General features: G+C 55.4%; 6 protein-coding genes across 6 annotated transcripts; 4 read left to right on the top strand and 2 right to left on the bottom strand.

Annotated features, from left to right (window-relative positions):
• Positions 1-953: 953 nt before the first annotated feature.
• CkaCkLH20_09161 (uncharacterized protein) lies at positions 954-2,265 on the top strand (the record flags this gene model as incomplete). Its single annotated transcript, XM_038891876.1, has 2 exons — positions 954-1,048; positions 1,113-2,265. The coding sequence occupies 2 exons, from the start codon at positions 954-956 to the stop codon at positions 2,263-2,265; spliced, it is 1,248 nt and encodes a 415-aa protein (XP_038742809.1).
• A 204-nt stretch (positions 2,266-2,469) lies between these two features.
• Positions 2,470-6,378, bottom strand: CkaCkLH20_09160 (uncharacterized protein; the record flags this gene model as incomplete). The annotated part of the gene is made up of 3 exons (XM_038891875.1): positions 2,470-5,846; positions 5,911-6,122; positions 6,173-6,378. The coding sequence occupies 3 exons, from the start codon at positions 6,376-6,378 to the stop codon at positions 2,470-2,472; spliced, it is 3,795 nt and encodes a 1,264-aa protein (XP_038742808.1).
• Positions 6,379-9,127: 2,749 nt separating this feature from the next.
• CkaCkLH20_09159 (uncharacterized protein) lies at positions 9,128-10,029 on the top strand (the record flags this gene model as incomplete). Its single annotated transcript, XM_038891874.1, has 2 exons — positions 9,128-9,303; positions 9,801-10,029. The coding sequence occupies 2 exons, from the start codon at positions 9,128-9,130 to the stop codon at positions 10,027-10,029; spliced, it is 405 nt and encodes a 134-aa protein (XP_038742807.1).
• Positions 10,030-11,251: 1,222 nt separating this feature from the next.
• CkaCkLH20_09158 (putative alpha-l-rhamnosidase protein) lies at positions 11,252-13,969 on the top strand (the record flags this gene model as incomplete). The annotated part of the gene is made up of 2 exons (XM_038891873.1): positions 11,252-12,274; positions 12,323-13,969. The coding sequence occupies 2 exons, from the start codon at positions 11,252-11,254 to the stop codon at positions 13,967-13,969; spliced, it is 2,670 nt and encodes an 889-aa protein (XP_038742806.1).
• Positions 13,970-14,497: 528 nt separating this feature from the next.
• On the top strand, positions 14,498-15,376 carry CkaCkLH20_09157 (uncharacterized protein; the record flags this gene model as incomplete). The annotated part of the gene is made up of 1 exon (XM_038891872.1): positions 14,498-15,376. The coding sequence occupies one exon, from the start codon at positions 14,498-14,500 to the stop codon at positions 15,374-15,376; it is 879 nt and encodes a 292-aa protein (XP_038742805.1).
• A 2,483-nt stretch (positions 15,377-17,859) lies between these two features.
• CkaCkLH20_09156 (uncharacterized protein) lies at positions 17,860-18,804 on the bottom strand (the record flags this gene model as incomplete). The annotated part of the gene is made up of 1 exon (XM_038891871.1): positions 17,860-18,804. The coding sequence occupies one exon, from the start codon at positions 18,802-18,804 to the stop codon at positions 17,860-17,862; it is 945 nt and encodes a 314-aa protein (XP_038742804.1).
• Between the last annotated feature and the right edge of the window lie 628 nt (positions 18,805-19,432).

The following is a 19,432-nucleotide window of genomic DNA, read 5'->3' as shown; positions in this document are numbered from 1 at the left end:
CTTGCTGATCTCACTCGTTGCTTTCTCTTCTGACTTTCAAATTAAGAACCTTACGGCTCGGGAGAACGATCAGTGAATCATTCGCTTTTCTCTTGCTCCTATGAACCGCATCGGCCCTCGCCGCCGCTCATCTACGAACTCGAACTCAACGGCTTTGGCGTTACCTGCGAGCGTCTTGACAATCTGATGGCCACATGTGGGAAAACCAGAAAGAACCAGGCTAGAATCTGTGATCGATGCTGCAAAAATGTAATTCAAATGAAATGGGAACTCTTCAGGCTGGGGAAGCTGAATACTCAAGTGACGACGGCAACGATGGCAGCAAGGCTGACAACGGGGATATGCGCCAGAACGCAGACAAAGGGGGGTAGGGGAGGAAATTCAGATGAAGGATTAAATAGGGGTGTCCCCCAATCTTTCAAAGCATCATATATGATGACTTTAGCTACTTATATTTCCAACATAACTAAAACCAAGCAAGGAGGAACAATTGCATTTCTCATAGTCATGTAAGACTCATTGTGTTGAATACCCACCGGCATCTCAAGAGATACCCAAGGAACAGGTCCTCAAGCCGGTTATTAGAAACCACAATAGACATGATTCCCGTACACTCCCAGCTCCATGTGACTCTCCTCCCAAGATCGTGAACCCTCCTCAGCCCTGCTCAGTCGTGAGGTCAAGGTCGGGTGATACGGCTCACGACACACACGTCCCCCTTCTTCAAGAAAGTATTTCATTGTTGACAATCACCGCGAGGCCTTGAAGTTTCTTCCCAACCACAACTCGCTTCTTGCTTCGAGTCAGTTCCCCCATCCCTTCACAAAGCAACTGGCATCCGGCAAAGCATCGCAGGATATCCTCCATCGACATCGCGTTGTACCTCGAGGAATTTCAAACTTCGCGGAGATTCTCCTGGCTTCCACTTCAACTCGCAGAAGAAATCAGTCAAGATGGTCGACAAGCGAGCTTACCCTGCGTCCTCGCAGCGCGACTCGTCCGAGGAGGCCTCGAAGCGCCAGAAGATCGTCAACAACCCCCTGAAGAAGTAAGTTCTCATCGGAAAGCCTTCCTCTTGCTCTTCTCGAGGACAAAATCTGACACCACAACAGCATCCGTGCCATCGTCGAGCGGGCCCCTCGTGACCTCGGCCACACCTCCGAGTCCCCCGTCCCCCAGACCCCCGCGACCATCGAGTCCGACATCCCCATCGCCGAGCGCGCCATCAACAAGTTCTCCAAGCGCCCCGCCGGCGAGAACACCTTGAACTTCCACAAGGCCCCTCCCAAGATGGCTCCCCTCCGCCCGGTCCCCAACTTCGCCCTTCCCACCCAGCAGCAGGCGTTCAATGATTTCATCTCTCAGAACATCCAGTCGGCCCCCGTCAGCACCGACGAGATGGACCTGCTCAAGCACCTCGAGGCGTCCGACTTCGACGACTCCGCCGAGGGCATCATCAAGAGAATGAACTCCACCGGCTTCCGCATCACCGCGCCCATGGCCCCGACCCCCGACATCACTTTCGACGGCCTCCCCTCCGACGGCGGCGCTCGTAAGACGTACAACCCCAACAAGGGCCTGGTCGAACAGCTTCTGGGCATGAAGGAGTGGGAGTGGCACGATCGCCTCAAGGGTCACTCCTCCGATTCGATCACCCCCCGGAACGTCCCCGCGTCTGGCAACAACCAGTCTGCCACAACCAACCACAACATTGCCAACCGCCCCGAGAACGAGGACGAGCAGTTGGAGTTGGTGGAGACTCTCACTCCGATCAGCAGCCCCTCGAGCTCCTCGGCCAGCGAGACCTCCGACACCCAGTCTCCCATCGCCAACGAGCACACTGACACCACTCTCCCCTCCCTCCCCGCCGCCATGACGAGCCTCAACAACTTCATCGCCTCCGTCAACGTGCCCTCCGGCCTCAACCGTCGCGCCATCCCCGCCTGGGCCCCCGACTACCCGACCAACTTCCCGCAAACCAACTACATCATCATCCCCCGCTCCCACCTGGAGGACGTCATCACGAACCTCACCATCGCCCGCATGTTCTCCCAAGCCATGCTGGCCAGGACCCAGCGCGCCCGCGAGACCCACGACACCTGCCGCGCCTCCCTCGCCGCCCTCCGCGACTCGCTGCCCGCCCTGGGCGAGCTCTCTTCCACCGTCGCCGAGGTCGAGTCCGAGGCGTACTCCATTGACAAGTGGATCGACCATGTCGCCAAGGCCCTCCAGAGCCTGGGCAACGGCGCGGCTTCCTACTATTGATGGAAGGTTTCTCTCGTTCTCTGCACGGTACGGTTGGAGAAGGTCGTCTTTGTCTAAGAGCGCATGGATATACGCTTCAGCTTGGGTCGCTGGAGATACAGGTCAGAGAGTCACACCATAGAGCCATAGGAATTCATCGCAGTACAGTACCGAATCCGCAGTTTTCAAGTGAACATTAGATTTGATGAACTAGGTATCTTAGAACTAAGCCTTCTTCCCCCCATACGCAGAAGCAAAGGTATCATATGTGGCCTGTCGCACCCTTTCAAGACCAGAATTGAAAGCCTGCTTAGAAAACTTGAATTCGAAGCCGTCATCCCCCAAAACGCCAACAGTATAAATACGCATCCCGTCCCGTCTCTGGAACCACCCAAGCTGGAAGTTGAGATTAGACATTTGCCCGTAGAGCTCCGGTTCCGAGAGCAGCTCCGTGCCGGCGGGCAAGTGTTCCACGGCGTTGGAGCCGCGAAGGAGCCCAACCATGCTCTCGATGCTGTTGAACCCCTTCGGCGCAAGACCGCGCGTGTTCATGGAGAGGACATGGCTTCGTGATCCGACGATCACCGTAAGCAGGTTGATGATTGAAACCGCCAGCAGGATCGCGACGACGATGTAGGTGACCACTACGTTCTGCTTGAGGCGACGCCGACCCTTGTCGGTGACTTCCGCGTCAACAGCTGGCAGAGACCCAGGGGCTTTAGTGGAGATCGAGTCCTGGTATAACCCCAAACGGCCCTCGACATTCAGCAGTTGTGCTTGGAGGAACTCGTACTTGGAGGTCAGTTGATGTAGTATCCTCTCATCCCATGTTGAAGAGCCAAGGGCACTCAAAGGGATCGGGCGATCCGTCGCAGTCAACAACGCCTTGAACTCGTTGTCCATTTCGCCAGCCCACGAGTCTTGGATTTCAACGTCTGGATAGGGATCCTGAATCAAGCCGACGGGGGTTTGCCCTGATTCCCGGGGCAGGTTGATGGCAGGGTCCCAGACACCCAAGGTGGCGGAGTCGGGCTTTGGTGGATTCTCCACGTCCACGACGAAGTCTCCATCCACATTGATCATATTGACCTCGGTGTCGACCTTCGCGATGGTATAGTTGCACTTCCAAACCGATAAATATTCGAAGCCTTTCTGGGCCACCGACAGTTTCCCCCAAATATACGTCTTCGTCCTCGTCGGGAAGAACTCTTTGTCTTCGAAGTTGGCCTGCGACCGAAGATTGCAAGGCCCAATGGTATCTCGAAAGTTTTCAGGAGATCCCAAAACACCCCCGAAGTATGCTTCTCCAACAATAGAAGCGGAGGCGGTAGATTTGAATGTTCTCGTCATGTTGGTTCGTGTTTGTTTGGTGTCGCTACAAGTGAACGGCTCATAGAAGGTCGCCTCATAGATTTTCTTCGAATTCAACTTTGCTTCTTGAATGCTGACGCTGTATTGGTCGTCTGGCAGTTTCGAACAGCTAGCCTGGGGTTGCGCAGCTGCTATTGTGAACCTCAGAGACTTGTTCGCTGCATGATCGATGTCTTCGAAACCCCCGAGCGCCGGAAAGACCAGACTGTCGTAGGTGTTTTGCGGATACGTGATGTTGGCTTCATACTGCTGTGCAAGGTTTCCTAGTGTTGTCCGGGTGACAGAGTACTGCGTAGTATCGCCGCCTCCGCCAGACTGAGTGCCGAACCACGTCTGTTGGGAAAGCCGCCGCATTGATTGTTCCGGCACAGTCTCGACGCTGAAAAGTATGGTAATAACGGTGGTCAAGAATCCGCACATGATGGCGAGCAACTGGGCAAATGAGACGGCCCAGATCTTCCGGCGGATGGAATGACCAAAAGCGTTGACCCCCAGCATATCCAACAGTGAATCGTGAATCTCTTTGGTGCCGCACGGTCTAGTCGACAGAGAGAAGACGGTCGCGAGAGCCCGATAAGCCCAATCGCAAGAGCTGACATAGCAGTACACTCCTAGCCCGACAAGGGCCGGCAAAGATGTCCAAAGGAGATGCCAGTTTTCCTCATCGTTGACGTCGACAAATCCGTCGGACGATTCCGATCGACGGAGGGTATACACGAGACCAGCGGCCAGACAAGCCGTAAATAGTCCGCATGATATCCGCGCCCAAGCTTTTAGGACCGTAGGGTTGAAATTGGAACGGCTCCATGCCGATGAAATATCAACGATGGACGAGTCAAGGACACTCTCGACCAACCCCGGATGATCACGGAAGACAATCATGTTACCGAGAACGCTGGCCGGGTCTTGGTGCCAAACTGCAGTACGCCGCCTGTACCGCACAACAACGAAGAACGCGATGAACGTGTTGACGCCAAATAGCGCAGTCATGATCACGCAAATCCAGTAATTGACCACCAGCTTGTCAGTGTCCCGTGAAGTAGCACCAGGCGCATCGGCGTTATCCTTTCGTCGAACGAAATAGTGCCCAAGGAATGGCCCCAAGCTTTCTGTCAGGTTCTTGACGGAATCGTACAAGCCATCGGTGGTGAATAAGCTGGTGTCCGCCAGGTCGGGGTTTTGACCCCAAAACATTTGGTCTGCTTTCACCGGCCCTTGTGTGTTCGATTCGTTGGTACCAGAAACGAAATTGCCACCATACGAAGGTGGGATCGTGTTGTTCAAGAGTTTCCACGTGTTGACAGCTACCGGAGTCTTTTCTTCACCTGGCATGACGGTCACCTGCGGGTTGATGCCATCGTCGACCACCTTGACCTTTGACAACCAAGCCGTCGGAGCGCAGAGCACTGCGGCACCTTCCTCGATGTACATCCGAGAGGAGTTCGTAGCCGATCTCTCAAACCGCCCGACCCAGTACAAGAACTGCGGATTCTGTTGAGGGAGGTTCGGGCAGGGTCGTTGCGGCGCAAGAGTCTCGTTGACAGTCCCAAAAATTTCCCAAGAGTGGGCGCTGTGAATGCTTGGCTGGGGCACATCGTAGTTGGTGATCGGTATGACCTCCTGGCAACCCTCGAACTGTAGGTTGACGTCTACAGTGGTTACCACATCACCGTTTTCATCCTCGCCGTATCGCGTGTCCGTAACCGAGTGGGTTTGCAGCTTGAGGCACTGAATGTCGGAAAAGAACCCATCCACGAGGGCGGTCACTGGATTACTGGAAGATCCTCTGGTAGGACCACCTGTCTGGCGAAAGGTTTGGTACGCAGCGAGCTTACTGACGCCGAACGGATAGAACATATCCAAGTCGTGCACTGCTCGAGCATCGTAATAGGCGCCAGTCTCTAGTGTGTTGCCAGCCAGGTAGTTGACGTTGAAAGAGTCGAAGACCTCGACGGTCGTGTTTTTCGGGATGCCGGTGGCGACGAGGCTGTACAGACCAGGCGCCATGATGATCTGAAGCTTAAGAATGACCGACACCACGGTAGTCAGGAACACCAGGTAGTGCTTGTTCTGAAGCGACTGAATCAGGACCACACCAGACCACATCGATGTGTAGTCCAAACCGAATCCGTCTTTCCCAAACGGCTGCTTCTGGCGCAGAGCGATCCAAGGCATGTATCGCATGGCTTGAAGATTGACTCGGGCCCAAAATATCGTCAAGAGTGTCAGGACTTGGGTCAACGGTTAGTCATTTGATGCGCCTTGGATTTGGGAGAAATTTTGGTTGGGACTCACCAGCCGTCGGACCAATGCGCCACAAGTAAGCCGTATTGGCGTGAGTCTCAACGAGGCCAGTATGAATGTTCGAATATCTCAGCATAAGGATGAGTGCCGCCACCATGAGCAGGAAGAAAACGGCGAAGGTTCCAAGGACGAAGGATTGTAGCCATCGGGGCTTCCAAATCACATTCGGCTGTTCAGCGCCCTTCTCGCTGTCGCTTCCGGCACTAACACTCGTCGGACGGCTTCTGGTCCTTGTTGGCGAGTCATATCTGACTTCAACTTCAGGTTCAGGTTGGGTCTGACTCTGTTGGTGGTCTTGTTCTCGGTTCGGTTGCTGATTTGGTTGCGGAATGGATTGCCGATCTGGTTGCTGTCGTGGTTGCCGTCGTTCTCGTTCACGTCGTTGTGGTTGTGGTTGTGGTCGGGGAGGTTGAGGAGCCGGCCGCACGACCGTGAACTGCTCTTCGTCTGCAAACCCATATTCCCTAGTCGGTGGTCTCGCGTGCGACTCAATCGAAATACCATGGGTGGACTCGGCGAAGGCCGACAATGGAGTGGGATCGAAAGAAGCTCTGTGTGCGACGGGTTTTCGGGGAATCGAATAGACCTTGGGCCTGTCGTCTTGCAGCAATCGCTGCTCAGTGTTGTCGAGCGAATCCATGATCCTTGCCCCTCGAACTCATGCGCAAATGTGTCGGGGCTCTTCCATCTGATGTGTGATGTCTTTCCAAAAGAAGAGAGGATAACTTCGGCGGCTCTTCTGCACGGCGGCGCGCTTCGCCCCCGACGCGACGGGCGACGGGCGGCTGGAAGTCTTTTTGTAGCATGTCGACAACCATCTCTGAGGACGGGCGCAATCAGCTCATTCGGCCGGGATGGCCCACTTCTGCCTTGCTAAGCGCTGGAAAACATGGTTGAAACGATGTTGGGGGCTGTGATGTTGGGTGAACAACAACCAACACACCGTGTCAAGAGCGGCGGCCCGCTCTGGGTGACACGGCTTCAGGGCTGCGTGTATGCAGGTGCAGGGAGCAGATGCAACCCAGGATGACGGATTGCGGCAGCTTTTGGGGCGGAAATGAGCATAGATCGGGGGCCCTGGGCGGCGCAGTAAGCGCAAACCGGGAGCTGAGCGTGTTGGTTCACAGTGTTTACGTACGATGCGACGATGACAGCCGTATGGGCTGGCTCAGCGACGATCGAGTGCTGGTTTTGATTTGAATTATCTTCGAGGCGGAATTGGAGGGCCCCTGGGTGGGACGACTTGCGATCATGGGTGACTGGCGGGTGCGGGACGGCAGATTCTAGATCGACAATATGCGTGTTCAATTCCAAAGATTGAAGCTCGGGATCGACTTGGTGCTTGCGCAACAGATGAGGCTTTGATGTTGGCGTCGCGCATTGTGTCATCTCGCAGGACTTGTTAGTAGCTGAGCTAAGCGGTTGAGGTGTGTTACTACCAAGAAATGCATTGCATGGCTGGTGCCTTGAAGGCTTCGTGAAAAAAGAACTTCAGTATCCATAGACAGTTGATTGCGAAGCAAGACAGCTCAGAGTCCGAGTCAGGCCCGGCGCGGCCCGGGACCGATCCATCCACTCTCCAAGCCGGAGAAGCGGATTTGAGGACGGCGGTGTTCGCAGCTCGGTGGCGATGGCCCCCATGTGATCCTTTCGAAGGGCTGGACCGTGGGATTTGCTGATGATCATGATTTGGTTTCTCCGGCAAACAAGCGACGCAGTCGGAGCATGAAGAGTCAAGCAACCTGTGCGTGGGCAAGAGCATAAGCCTTCGAGTGCCTGGCCAAGGTGATGGCCCCTGCTCAGAGTCGACAAGGCTGCTGGGATGCGACTGTTGCGACGAAGAAATGAAGGGGACAAGAAGGGACGAGATAATTGTTGGTGATCGGCTTTGGATTACTCAATAGGGACATGCGTATTCAGGTGACGGCCGCAGGAACACCCGCAAAAGACGTTTTCCTCTTTCATCGCGGCAATTCCTTCCCTTTCCCAATCACCAGGTCTGAGGAAAGAGCGTACCCCTCCTTGGTGCCTTCCGGCCTGGACCACCGACTGTGGAGTGGTCCCAACGGCGCAGCAGTGACCTTACCTAAGTAGGTGCCTTAGGTAAGCCCAGGTAGGTAGGTAGGTAGGTAGGTACCTAAGCTCCCTGCTCAGTGCCTGGCCAGACCCCTCTCAGTTAGCCCCGCGGGTCGCAAGGGCCGCCAACCGGTAAAGGCGGCGCCACCCAATTTGAAGCCGGCGATAAGGGCACGTGGAGCTTTCGATAAGACAAGCGACATGGCCCCGGCGGTTAACATAAAAAAAACCGTGGGCCGCTGTTTATTATTTTCATCAAGGTATTTATTTTCTGGAGACATTGATTGAGGGAACTTGCGGTTGCGTCTTAATTGCGGGCGGCCACTTTCCACTTTTCATCCTCCGTCCCTTGCATTTCCTCGCCTTATCACTGCAACCCTCTTCTTCTTCAGTGTTGCTTAACAATTTATCCTCGTTTATCCTCGTGGCTCCGAGACAAAAGCGAATCTACCTGCAGCAAGAGACACGGCGTTGCATAATTGCCAATTAACCATAACGGAACACGGCATTGACGGCACCAAACCAAACCGCCAAACACGAAACATTCAAGACACAGAGGAAGGAGGTCTTTGTGACCTTGACGATAATAGTTCAGCTCAGCTAAACCTCCGCCAAAACCCCCGCTACCGCTAGTCAACGCCTCCCGCCCCCATTCACACCTCCAGCTCGTCACATTGTCGCCGTCACAGCCCAGCAGCCCACCCCCATCAGTTCGTCTCTTTCATCATCCACCCCGGCTGATTCTCCTCTTCTCCCTGCCTCGTCTCTTTTCGCCCTTGCAGTCACAAACCAAACCACCTCGAGTCCTCGACCACCCAGCCAGGGCACCACGCACCACGCACCACGCACTACCTACGGGCACCTATCAACAAACGGCACAAGGTCAATCTTCAGTCCAGTCCGTTCACACCGCCACCTCACCTGCGTCTATCCGTACCTCAAGGTATCCGCATCCAACACCACGATTTCCACCCTACGCTGCAATCTACTGCACCTCACGCGCCGTCAGCTCCAGATTTCTCGTCGACGTGTCCAGTCCGCTCTCTGCAATCCTTCAAGCCCGCCACCGCTACTGTCTCGACCTCCATCTTCGCTACCCGCCCATCCACTATCGCAGCCTGAATTCGCAAAAATGGCTTCCATCGTCGAAACCCTCTGGGACTTTAATACCCACGTCTCCCTCTTTGGCCGCATGATGTTCCTCTGGTCCTTTATCGTTCTCGGTCTTGTCATCGCTGTTCAGGTTTCACAGTACGGCGAACCAGACCACACGAGAATTCAGTGGGTGCGCTTGACTAACGAGTCTCGGTGAGTTTGCTCTCTGTCTCTACCTCTCCCTCACTCCCTCTTCCTTTCTTATCCGTCTTGTGTCTCAATCTACATTTCATACTGCTTCGTCCGTATCATGTCGTCTCTCCGTCATGCAATCATGTCTCGCCTATCGGCTTGTTCCAGGCGTCTGAACACCGTCTGAACTCAAATCGCCCATCCCGCTCTACCTTCCGCCGCCGCCGTTTCAATCTGCGCCTCGCCTCGCATTGCATTGCATTCTTTTGTCTATCAATCCCACGCGCTCAAGTCCCGTGCGCAGAGGCGAGCAAGCCTCCAGCTCCCCACCATGGATCTTCCATGCGACAGGGTGTCGCTGTCCCCGCTATTCTGTCTCTCCTTATTTTAGCAAAGGCACACTCTGTTTGATGACATGCCAATTTATTTCATGGGAAATGGAACCCCAAAAAGAAAACACCCTTTTCTATAAGATTGGGAGAACCTCCGCTAATCTGTGTTTCTTCATGCGCCCACAGTCCTTTCTGGTACACGTTCTACGTCCTCGAAGCCTTTCTCTTCGTTTCTGGCGCCTACCCTATGCTCTACAACAAAATGTCCATGTACCTTGACACCGGTTACGAGGAGCGGATTCTCAACGCTATCTGGATCGGTCTTTTGAGTGTTGAGGCTTTGATGGTCGCTGGCGTCGCCGTGCTCTCAATCTCGCGGAAACTCAAGTCGCCCCCCAAGCAGAAGACTAACTGAACGCTGGACGGTGTCCTACGCTCGCTGTCCGATCCTCATGTTCGTTTCTTGTTGCCATCTCGAGAAAAAATACCCGGAGATCACGGGTCGGAAGATGCCACCACTTCAAGCATCGCCCCCGTTGGAGGCCGCTTTCAATATACCTCTTCGTTTTGCGCGCATGCCTTTGCCCCCGATTACCATCCACGAGTGAAAGGCTCTCGAGCCTCCCGAACGACCGACATGTTTTTACGAAGATACCCATACGATTGAACGATTTGAAAGCCGAAAATAGCCACGATCAGCATCTTGGCTCAAAGCAGGAGGAACAGGAAAAGCATTGAACAGACTTCGTCGCACCGGAGCGTTTCATTGCGACACCAACCATGAGACTACGAATCGACGAAAAGCCCAAAAGGACAGATCGTCACACATCACATCCAAAGTCCCTCCTCGGTTCGAACCGTCCACGCCGCATCCTTCACAGACGGCTGCGCCCGGCCTCTTAGGCTCAGGAACCCTGCTGAGTAAGATTGCTGCATGTGTGTTGCACGGGATGCAGGACGTATCCGAATCGGGCAAAGGAATATTCAGAAAGATCTCGCGGAGTCGAGTTTCCCCGCGCATACGATCACGAGATCCCGCGATCTGGGGTTCATGGTACCCCATCGACCTGCGTGGGGTCACAGGCTGGATTTCCAGCTGGCCACCGACCGCACAAGACCACAATCTATCCGTCCAATAGCCAAATATACTTTATCCAATCTACCTCTAATATCACAAGTCGTCTTGTGAGTGCCGCCGTCTTGGCAATGTCGTGCATGCATATCCTCGTCTGGAGAAACTTGACCCGCAGCAGGTTCGATAGTTCCCCCTCCTCCACGACCCTTCCCGGCTAAATGTCTCGAATACATCCAACAATTGCACGTTCCCCGCGTTCATGCCATAGGTACTTGTCATGATCTCGGACGGCTCCCCGGAGCGCGCGCCTGTTCTTCGGCATGTGTTAAACCGAACTGGCGGCGCATCCCGTCGCCCAACCCGCAGCCTCGAGGCTGGTTCTCTCGGTGTAAAGGCCTGAGGTCAAAGAAATGACATGATTGTTTCGCCGCATATACTCCGAGATACGTCATGATTGATCATTTCACAGAGCAGTTCGGGAACATATAGCTACTGCAGATTAATCCAGTACATGTCAATGTGTTGAACAGTTGGTTCTGTCCCAAGAAGACCATCCATCACTATGGTGTCCCGTACCGTACTCACCTTTCTTCTCTTGATCCCACTCGTGATCAGCCTCAAAGTAGACCCTTCATCCCTCCGGACAAATGCCCTCAAAAGCCCAATCTCCGTCAACAACCCCATCCGCCTAAGCTGGCAGCTCACATCATGCAGGCGCAACTCGACCCAAACAGCCTATCAAGTCCAAACGTCTCACTCGCAAGACTTCTCGCCTTTCCTCTGGGAATCCAACAAATCCGCATCCCCGGACCCTTGGGCGCCCTACACCGGCCCGGCACTGCCCTCCCGCTCGGCAATCTTCTGGCGCGTCCGGGTATGGGACGGAGACGACAAAGCATCGGAATGGAGTCCCGCGGCCACCTTCGAGGTGTCCTTGTTGCAAGCTGAAGACTGGGACGCGGAATGGATCACAAACCCCGACTTCAAGACGGGAAGGACGTCGCTCCCGCGCTTCGCCAAGACTTTCGACGTCTCGTGCGCCGCGCAGAAGGCAAGACTCTACATCATCGGCCTGGGCCTCCACTACCCGCTCCTCAACTCCGTCAAGGTCGGCTCGGACGTGCTGTCCCCGGGCTACGCCACTCTGAACAAGACCATGCCGTACTCGACCTACGACGTCCTCGAACAGCTGCGTCCCGGACGTAACGTGCTGGCGGTCGAGCTCGGGAAGGGGATCTACGACAACACGGCGCCGCTGCTGGGACGGTACACAAAGTTCAAGCAGGCGCCTAGGGAGTTGATGCTGCTGGCCCAGTTGGAGTATACCTGTGATGACGGGACTGCGGAAAAGGTCGCCACGGACGAGTCCTGGTTGACGAGCGTTGAGGGCCCCTGGATCGAGGCGCATTGGTATGGAGGCGAGGAGTTTGATGCGAGGAAGGAGACGAATTGGACCGGGATCGATGATGATAGGTCCTCGTGGAAGAACGCAAGTGTCGCAGTTCCTCCGGCGGGCAAACTCGTCAGCCCGAGATCCCCGCCGCTGGAAGTCACAGAGACCATCGTCGCGAAGTCAGTGTACCAGGTATCCATCACCTCCTCCTTCCCAGGTTTCCATTACTGACGAGGCCAGGCAAACAACGGCCAATGGATATTCGACCTAGGCACAAACATCGCCGGACAATTCACCCTCCAGATCCAAAACCAAGGCGCGAAAGAAGGCACCCGAATCGCCTTCTACCCAGGAGAAACCGCCTCCGCCGACGGCATATCCCAAACCTCCTCCGGATCCCCCATCTTCGACGCCTACACCCTCTCCTCCTCCCCCTCCCAATCCTACACCCCGCGCTACCTCTACCACGGCTTCCAGTACCTTGGCGTAAACCTCACCTGGACCCCGACAGCCTCCGACCTCACAGCCCATGTCATCCGCGCCGCCAACGAACCGATCCTCGAAGTCGAGACGAGCAACACCCTCTTCAACTCCATCCACGAGCTCGTCGACCGCAGCATCAAGGGCAACATGCACTCCGTCCTCACGGACTGCCCGCACAGGGAGAAGTACGGCTGGCTGGAACAGGACCACCTCGTCTTCGACCCGCTGGTCGCGGGCTACGACATGCAGGCCTACCTCGACGACCTCGTGCACACCATCGCGGACGCGCAGGCCGCCGACGTGCCGGGCCTCATACCCGACATCGCGCCCGAGTACGGCGCGCCCATGGGCGGCGGGTACAGGAACGATCCGAACTGGGGCAGCGCCGTGGTCCTCGTGCCGCTGAAGGCGTATAAGCAGTACGGCGACATCGAGATCTTGCGGAAGAGGAGGAGGGAGATGGTGGAGTACGTGGATTACCTCGTCCGCAGGGCCGGCGGGAATATGTTTCTGGACGATGGCGGGTTGGGAGATTGGCTGGCGCTGGACACGAGCACGCCCAAGGGCGCGGCGAGCACGTTCGGGTTCTGGGGGGCTGTGACCGGGATGGCGGAGGTTGAGGGGTTCTTGGGAAACGACGAGGAGCAGGCGAGGTATGCGGAGCTTGCCAAAGGCATTCAGGCGGGGTTTCACGGGAGGTGGTTCAACAACAGCGAGGTGGGATACTGCAAAGGGTCGCAGGGTTGCAACTCATTCGCCTTAGGCATGGGCGCCGTACCGGAGGCCATCCGCCCCAACATCCTCGACGCGATCGTGAGGGACGCAGAACGTAGGGGCTGGGCGCTCAGCGCGGGCGAGATATCGCTCCCGTCCATGTTCGACGCGCTCCGCGACGCGGGGCGGAACGACGTCATCTACGAGATCATGCGCAACGACGAGGCCTGGGGGTACGGGCGGATGGTGCGGGAGGGCGCGACGTCGCTGTGGGAGCACTGGGACCTGCCGGTCACGGGCGGCTCGCGGAACCACTTCATGTTCGGGTACGGGGACGCGTGGATTCTGGGGCTGAGCGGGTTGCGGCGGGCGCCGGGGGCCGTGGGGTGGGATGAGGTTCTGTTTGAGCCTGTTGTGGTTGGCGATTTGGGGTTTGCGGGGACGAGGGTTTTGACGCCCAGGGGGGTTGCTGCGGCGAGGTGGGAACGGGATGGGGAGGTGATCACGTATGTTATTGAGGTTCCTGTTGGGAGCACTGGGGTGGTGAAGATGCCTGCTGTCGAAGTCAAGGAGGGCGGGGAGGATGTTGACGGACGGAAGGGGGCTTTGGAGGTTGTGGAGGATGAGAAGGGGACGAGAGTTGTTGTTGGGTCTGGGAAGTATTCTTTAACGGGCAAGTTGGTGTTGTAGACGGGAGCTTTATTTCTCAAGGCACGGGACGGCCGCAGCGGATGTATCACCGGCGGCCGCGGCAAAGTTCCGGAGATTCCGGGCCCCACTTCAGCCGGGTACCGTGTTCGGGGCGGGGCCCGGCTTCGGTCCCATCGCAATCATGGCGTACCTTACACTGTACCCTGACCTATCTAGTTCCAGTATCTTACGGCATTCCATCGGTCTGTCGAAGTTAGAGTTCAACATTGAGTGCAAGCCTGTTCCTACGCAAACTTGTCTTGCGCGACAGTTAATCTCGAGCTCCGTGGAACCTAATGGAACTAACAGGTCGCATTAGCAAAGGCCGCGTTCAAGGGATGTCTCCATAAGACAAGGATCCGTGTTAACGTCATTGCGAACCGGTGGCAACATGCCTCCACTCTCTTCAAGACGCCCGCCCCAACCTCTTAGCGCCGGGTTCATCGATAACTTATCCCATTGTCCAAAGCCTCATCACCACAACTCTCAACCAACTCACGCTCGAGTCCTCATACCATCGTTTCAATCATGCCGCCCAAGAAGACAGTCATTGCGGCCTACAACCTGCCGGACGGATTTGACCCCGACAGTCTGAAACGCCCTCAGGAGCCCGCGATATCACCGGAACACAGCAAGTGGGAACAGGCACTGTACTCCATGTCGGTCGTCCAGTCCTACATCTCCAACGAGAACCGCCGGCTCCGCGACCTGAACGGGAGGACGTATAAGCTCTACAGCCGCACCATCGCCGAACACGACAGCAGGCTCGACCTCGGCGTCAACGAGCTCGTGTTCCAGGCCGCCGCCGCTGCGCCGCCGTCGTCCGAGGGTTCCGGGGAGGAGGGATCCGCGAAGTACGTCGTGGCCAAGATCGTCCTGGCCAAAGACGCCAAGGACCCCGCCGCGCGGAAGTACCTCGAGATCGGGACCGAGCCGTTCATGCGGCCCAAGGTCGCGTCGGGCAAGAACGTCGCCGTGCGCGCCACGGCGTGGGAGGTGGGCGGCGGCGGCGACGGCGAGGAGAGGGAGCTCGTGGGGGGCGGCCCGGAGGTGCCGGAGAACGTGGCGACCGTGGACATGTGGTTCGTGAGCAAGGGCTTCGTCCGCCTCCGCGTGCACCAGGATCTGGCCTCCCCCGAGGGCTGGGAGCACGGGCTGAAGATCGACAAGTTCCCGGCCGACCGCGTGCAGAAGTACAGGATCTTCGCCGTCTGCGAGGCGTTCGTCGAGGAGGACCGCGAGGTGAGGAGGATCAGCATGGTGGGGAAGGAGGAGCCGCCGGATCAGATACCGATCTCGAATGGGAGAATGGTCATGTATGAGGGGAAGATGCGGCAGGCAACGCATGAGTACTGTCCGCCCGGTTGGGATGACCTGTGGGAGGGTGAAGACCCTAACTCTCGATAATCAAACCAATCAGGACTGATTGAAAAGATTATTGTGGCAAATCATTCTGTACTGGACGTTTCAAACGAGATGATAGCGTTCATAGTGCAACAATTCTTCAGTCAAAACCCCTTTGAGGTCAGCTCCAGGGCCTCATGTCGAAGAGCATTATATTAATAAGGTACTTCCAAGATGTCGTTTATCTACTCGCTTTCCCAACCCCAGCTGCCCACCAAGTTCGTCGTTTTGGGACTCAGACGTCCACGATATGATAACTGGCACTGCCTGTCAGAAAACCACCACTCCAGCTCGTCGCACCAGTCCACCCCAAACCAGCTCTCGCAATCCGGCAGTGTTGGCTGCTCTTGGTCCAAGACCTCGACAAGTACGCAAGGCCCGCTGTCTGGCAGCCAAAAGCCCAGCCACAGTCTATGTGTGGAATCGACACGTGAAGCCTTTCCCAAGCTGTCAAGTCTAATTTGACCGACACTAGCCAAACTTCCGTCAGCGTACTTGAGTAACAGCCCAATGATTATAGCCTTTCCTCTATGCTGGCGGCGACAGGGGACAATCGCTACCACATCGTTCAGCTTGGTCTTGTTCCAAGCGAACTTCTCACCAATTGTGAAATTCGGGTACGGTGAGGTTGGCCTCTCGACCTTGGGCGGTCGATCTTGGGGTTTTGGCCGAAGAGTCTCGAATGCTAACTGCCGTACGCCACCTGGTGTCTTCTCAAAATAGACGTGGCTGGCGGCCTTGCCAGGGAGGTCGACGAGAGTCCATTCGGAGCGCTTCCATTTCGGTAACGGCTGCGATCCGAGGAAGCTCGAGCGCCCCTGATTCGTTACCAGCTACGCACGTCAGCGAATGGCGGCGGTGTAATCGAGAAGATTTGCACGTACATGGAGTGCGATGACACCCACAGGGCTACCGAATTTCCAAATCTCAGTCAGAATCTCGCCTTTTTGGAGTGGCATATACATCCAAACTCCAAATTTATCTACTATTCTCGAATCGTGATAGAAGTCACGGCTTTCGTCGGCAAAATGGGCGTGTATCGTCTCGATGTTGTGGTTGTAGGAAAGCGAGTAAGCCGTGATCTTGGGATCATTGCACGGCAGTACCGACATCCGGTGGGTCTGTGTCTTTGGCCCAAGACCAGGAATGTTGACAACCCGGAGACGGGTGTTGGAAAGTCGTGGAAGACCCCAAGAGACTTCCGGTAAGGCTTTATCCACTCCCCTTAGGTCGCGCACCTTCAACCCCTAAGTCATCGACTCAGTCAGCATACTTAACGAGACCTAGCCAACTGGACTTGACTTGCATCTGTTTGGAGCCGGATGAGACCACCGAGGCTATCCAGTCTGACTGCTCTCCACCACACACCTGCTTCTTGTTTGATGGGGAAGTTGTCTGAACAACTGGCAAATAGCAAATGTCGGAGGCCCATATGATCATTCGAAACATAGAGGCTATCAATGGATGCTGAAGAAGTCGGATCAAACAGGAGTATATCTTTGTCGTCGCTGGCGGTGTTCGTGAGGCGACCGACATACCGGACGCCCTCGAACATGAGGTATCTGACATAGATCTTCTCTGATGTCTGAACAGGCGGCAACATGCTCTCTTTCGTCGCACAAATTGTCTTGGCACACTCTATGGCCAAGCGACGACGGGTTATTCGGTCGTCGAAGGCCCAGGCTGCAATGTTCTCACAGACTTCCTCTGGCAAATGGGCAAGATATCTAGTCGCCCTTTGGAGAATTCCTGCCAAGCGGCGTTGATACCAGTGAAGGCGACGTTTGTCTGCGATGAGGGAGGGCTCGATTTCAAACCCAGTCGCGTCGAGAATATTTGCTAGCAGTGTAGCATTCGATACCGTCTCGAGGTAGCTAACGTTACAGCCAGCCCTTTGCTCATCATGGTGCCAGCATTTGTCATAACACTGAGTGAATTGGGTTTTCGAAGCACTGTTATCGAAGAACCCTTCAAGTTGGTGCTGGTAAGGTCGAGATATTTCGGGTCCATCTCTTGCCACTGTCCCAACAAGAAGTCTCAGCATAGTTGCGCGAGGGCTCGGGCAAGACTTACCTGCAACAATTTCGTCTCCAAGGCGAATTTCAAAACGACAAAGCCCACAACATCGCCGCACGCAGACACATGTTATTTCGTCAACGCCCATTTGAATTGCCTGCAATTGGTGTAGGATGAAAGTGGAGAGACGTCGATGAAGGAGAGCGTCGTCACTGTAAGTCCTATTGGTAATGTCGCGGATTTACATTTTACCAGGTCAGATTGATAGGTATTATGCATGTTTCTATTAGCTGCTGATTATGTACCTTCAGATTCATGGATGTTGCCGTGTTCTGAGCAGATATGCATGTGCTGAGATCGGGGTACTCATGAAGCTTCGAATGCACTTCACTAGCGATAGGAGGGGCCAGGCTTACTGGATCCCTTATTTTCAACCAAAACTTCACCTGAACTGCCAGATTTACAGGTCATCATTGAAAGACCGAATACGGAATGCTAGCAGACACTGCAAAGTTCGGCATGTCAACAATCTCCGCAATCTTCAAATCCGCGGCGATACTGCAGAGCATGTAGGCCTCCTCCCGCGTCAAGTCTCTTGTAGCCACCAGATGGTCGATGAGAGAACGCAAGGCTTTCCTGCTGGCCTCCAGCAAGTCCGAGTCGATTCCCAACACAGCATAAACGGCAGGGTCAGCCTGTTCTGCTGCGTGCACCGACCCTCGGGTGTCGTAGTGCGGGCTCGTCACGTACGGCATGTCCTTCCGGACGTTGAACCGCAGCGCAGCCTTCATCGGCGTCTCAATCGCCGTGCCACAGACCTCGCCGTCGCCCTGCGCCGCATGCCCGTCGCCGCAGCTGAAGAGGGCGCCGGGAACCTTGACTGGGAGGTACAGTTTCGTGCCTTGGGTGATGTGTTTGCAGTCGATATTGCCGCCGGTCTCGAGGGGCGGGATTGTGGAGAATTCGCCGGGCTCGCCGGGCGCGATGCCGGCTACGCCGAGGAAGGGGCGGAGAGGAACCTTGATGCCGGGCTTGAAGGTGATGAACTTGTCGGTGTTCGACCATGTGTAGTGCTTCAGCATATGCAAGCCCGGGAAGTCGGAGGCCAAGACGCCGAAGTCGGGAAAGATGCCGGTGAAGCCCCATCCGGCCGTTTCCAGGCTCAGGATTTCGATCTCGAGGACATCGCCTGGGTTTGCGCCGTCGATGTACACTGGTCCGAAGATTGGGTCGAAGGTTGACACCTGCAGAGCGGAGAGGTCGGACGATGTGGATGAAGGAGTGACTTGGGCTCCTGAGGAATCCTGGAGGTCGAACGTTACGATTTCGCCAGGCGATACTGTCAGGACGGGAGGCGTAGCATTAGACCATTTCAGACGGGAGGTTGAAGGGCCGATGTGGTGTTTGTGCCCCATGTTTCGAGCAATATTTGAATCTTTACGTGAATTTCTATGAGCATAAATGAGACAAAATGAAATACCTCTGAGATCGATGAGTTTGCAATGATACCCGTGAGACAATAACGCAGATGGTCATAAGCCCGAGATGAGATGTTACAGCGCTTATCGCTCCCCCGGGATGCGGGGTACCAACTTCCTGACGTAGCCCGGGACAAGGCTTTTGGTCCGATACATATGAGTTGCCGAGGTTCCATTTGTCTACAAATGCGGGTGCATACTGAAGAGAGAGATAAGGATTGTTTCTCCTCTGGCTGGTTGAGTACGTTGGTCCTATCGGCCGGCATCGGTTTCCTTCTCAGCGTCCATCTTCGCGCCTAATGATCCATCATCACTCAGCGGGTTCGGCCGGAACAGCTCAGAAAGCTTTTCATTTTTTCCCGCAGTTCGGACAAAATTTACCTTTGGTACTACATTGGTCAGATACAATAGACCGTTTGACAGAAATAGAAACATTAAGGTCGTCCGAATGTCATACTGAAGTATCAACGACTGCTGTTGATGATCCTTCGGGTCCCGTGTCGGAGTCGCATCGATACAATTCATGTGTATGCCGAATCTATTTCTAGCTCGACGTGAACACCTT

Source organism: Colletotrichum karsti, assembly GCF_011947395.1.
Source record: "Colletotrichum karsti strain CkLH20 chromosome Unknown Scaffold32, whole genome shotgun sequence".
NCBI classification, from domain to species: domain Eukaryota; kingdom Fungi; phylum Ascomycota; class Sordariomycetes; order Glomerellales; family Glomerellaceae; genus Colletotrichum; species Colletotrichum karsti.
This window is presented reverse-complemented; position numbering and strand designations above follow the sequence as displayed.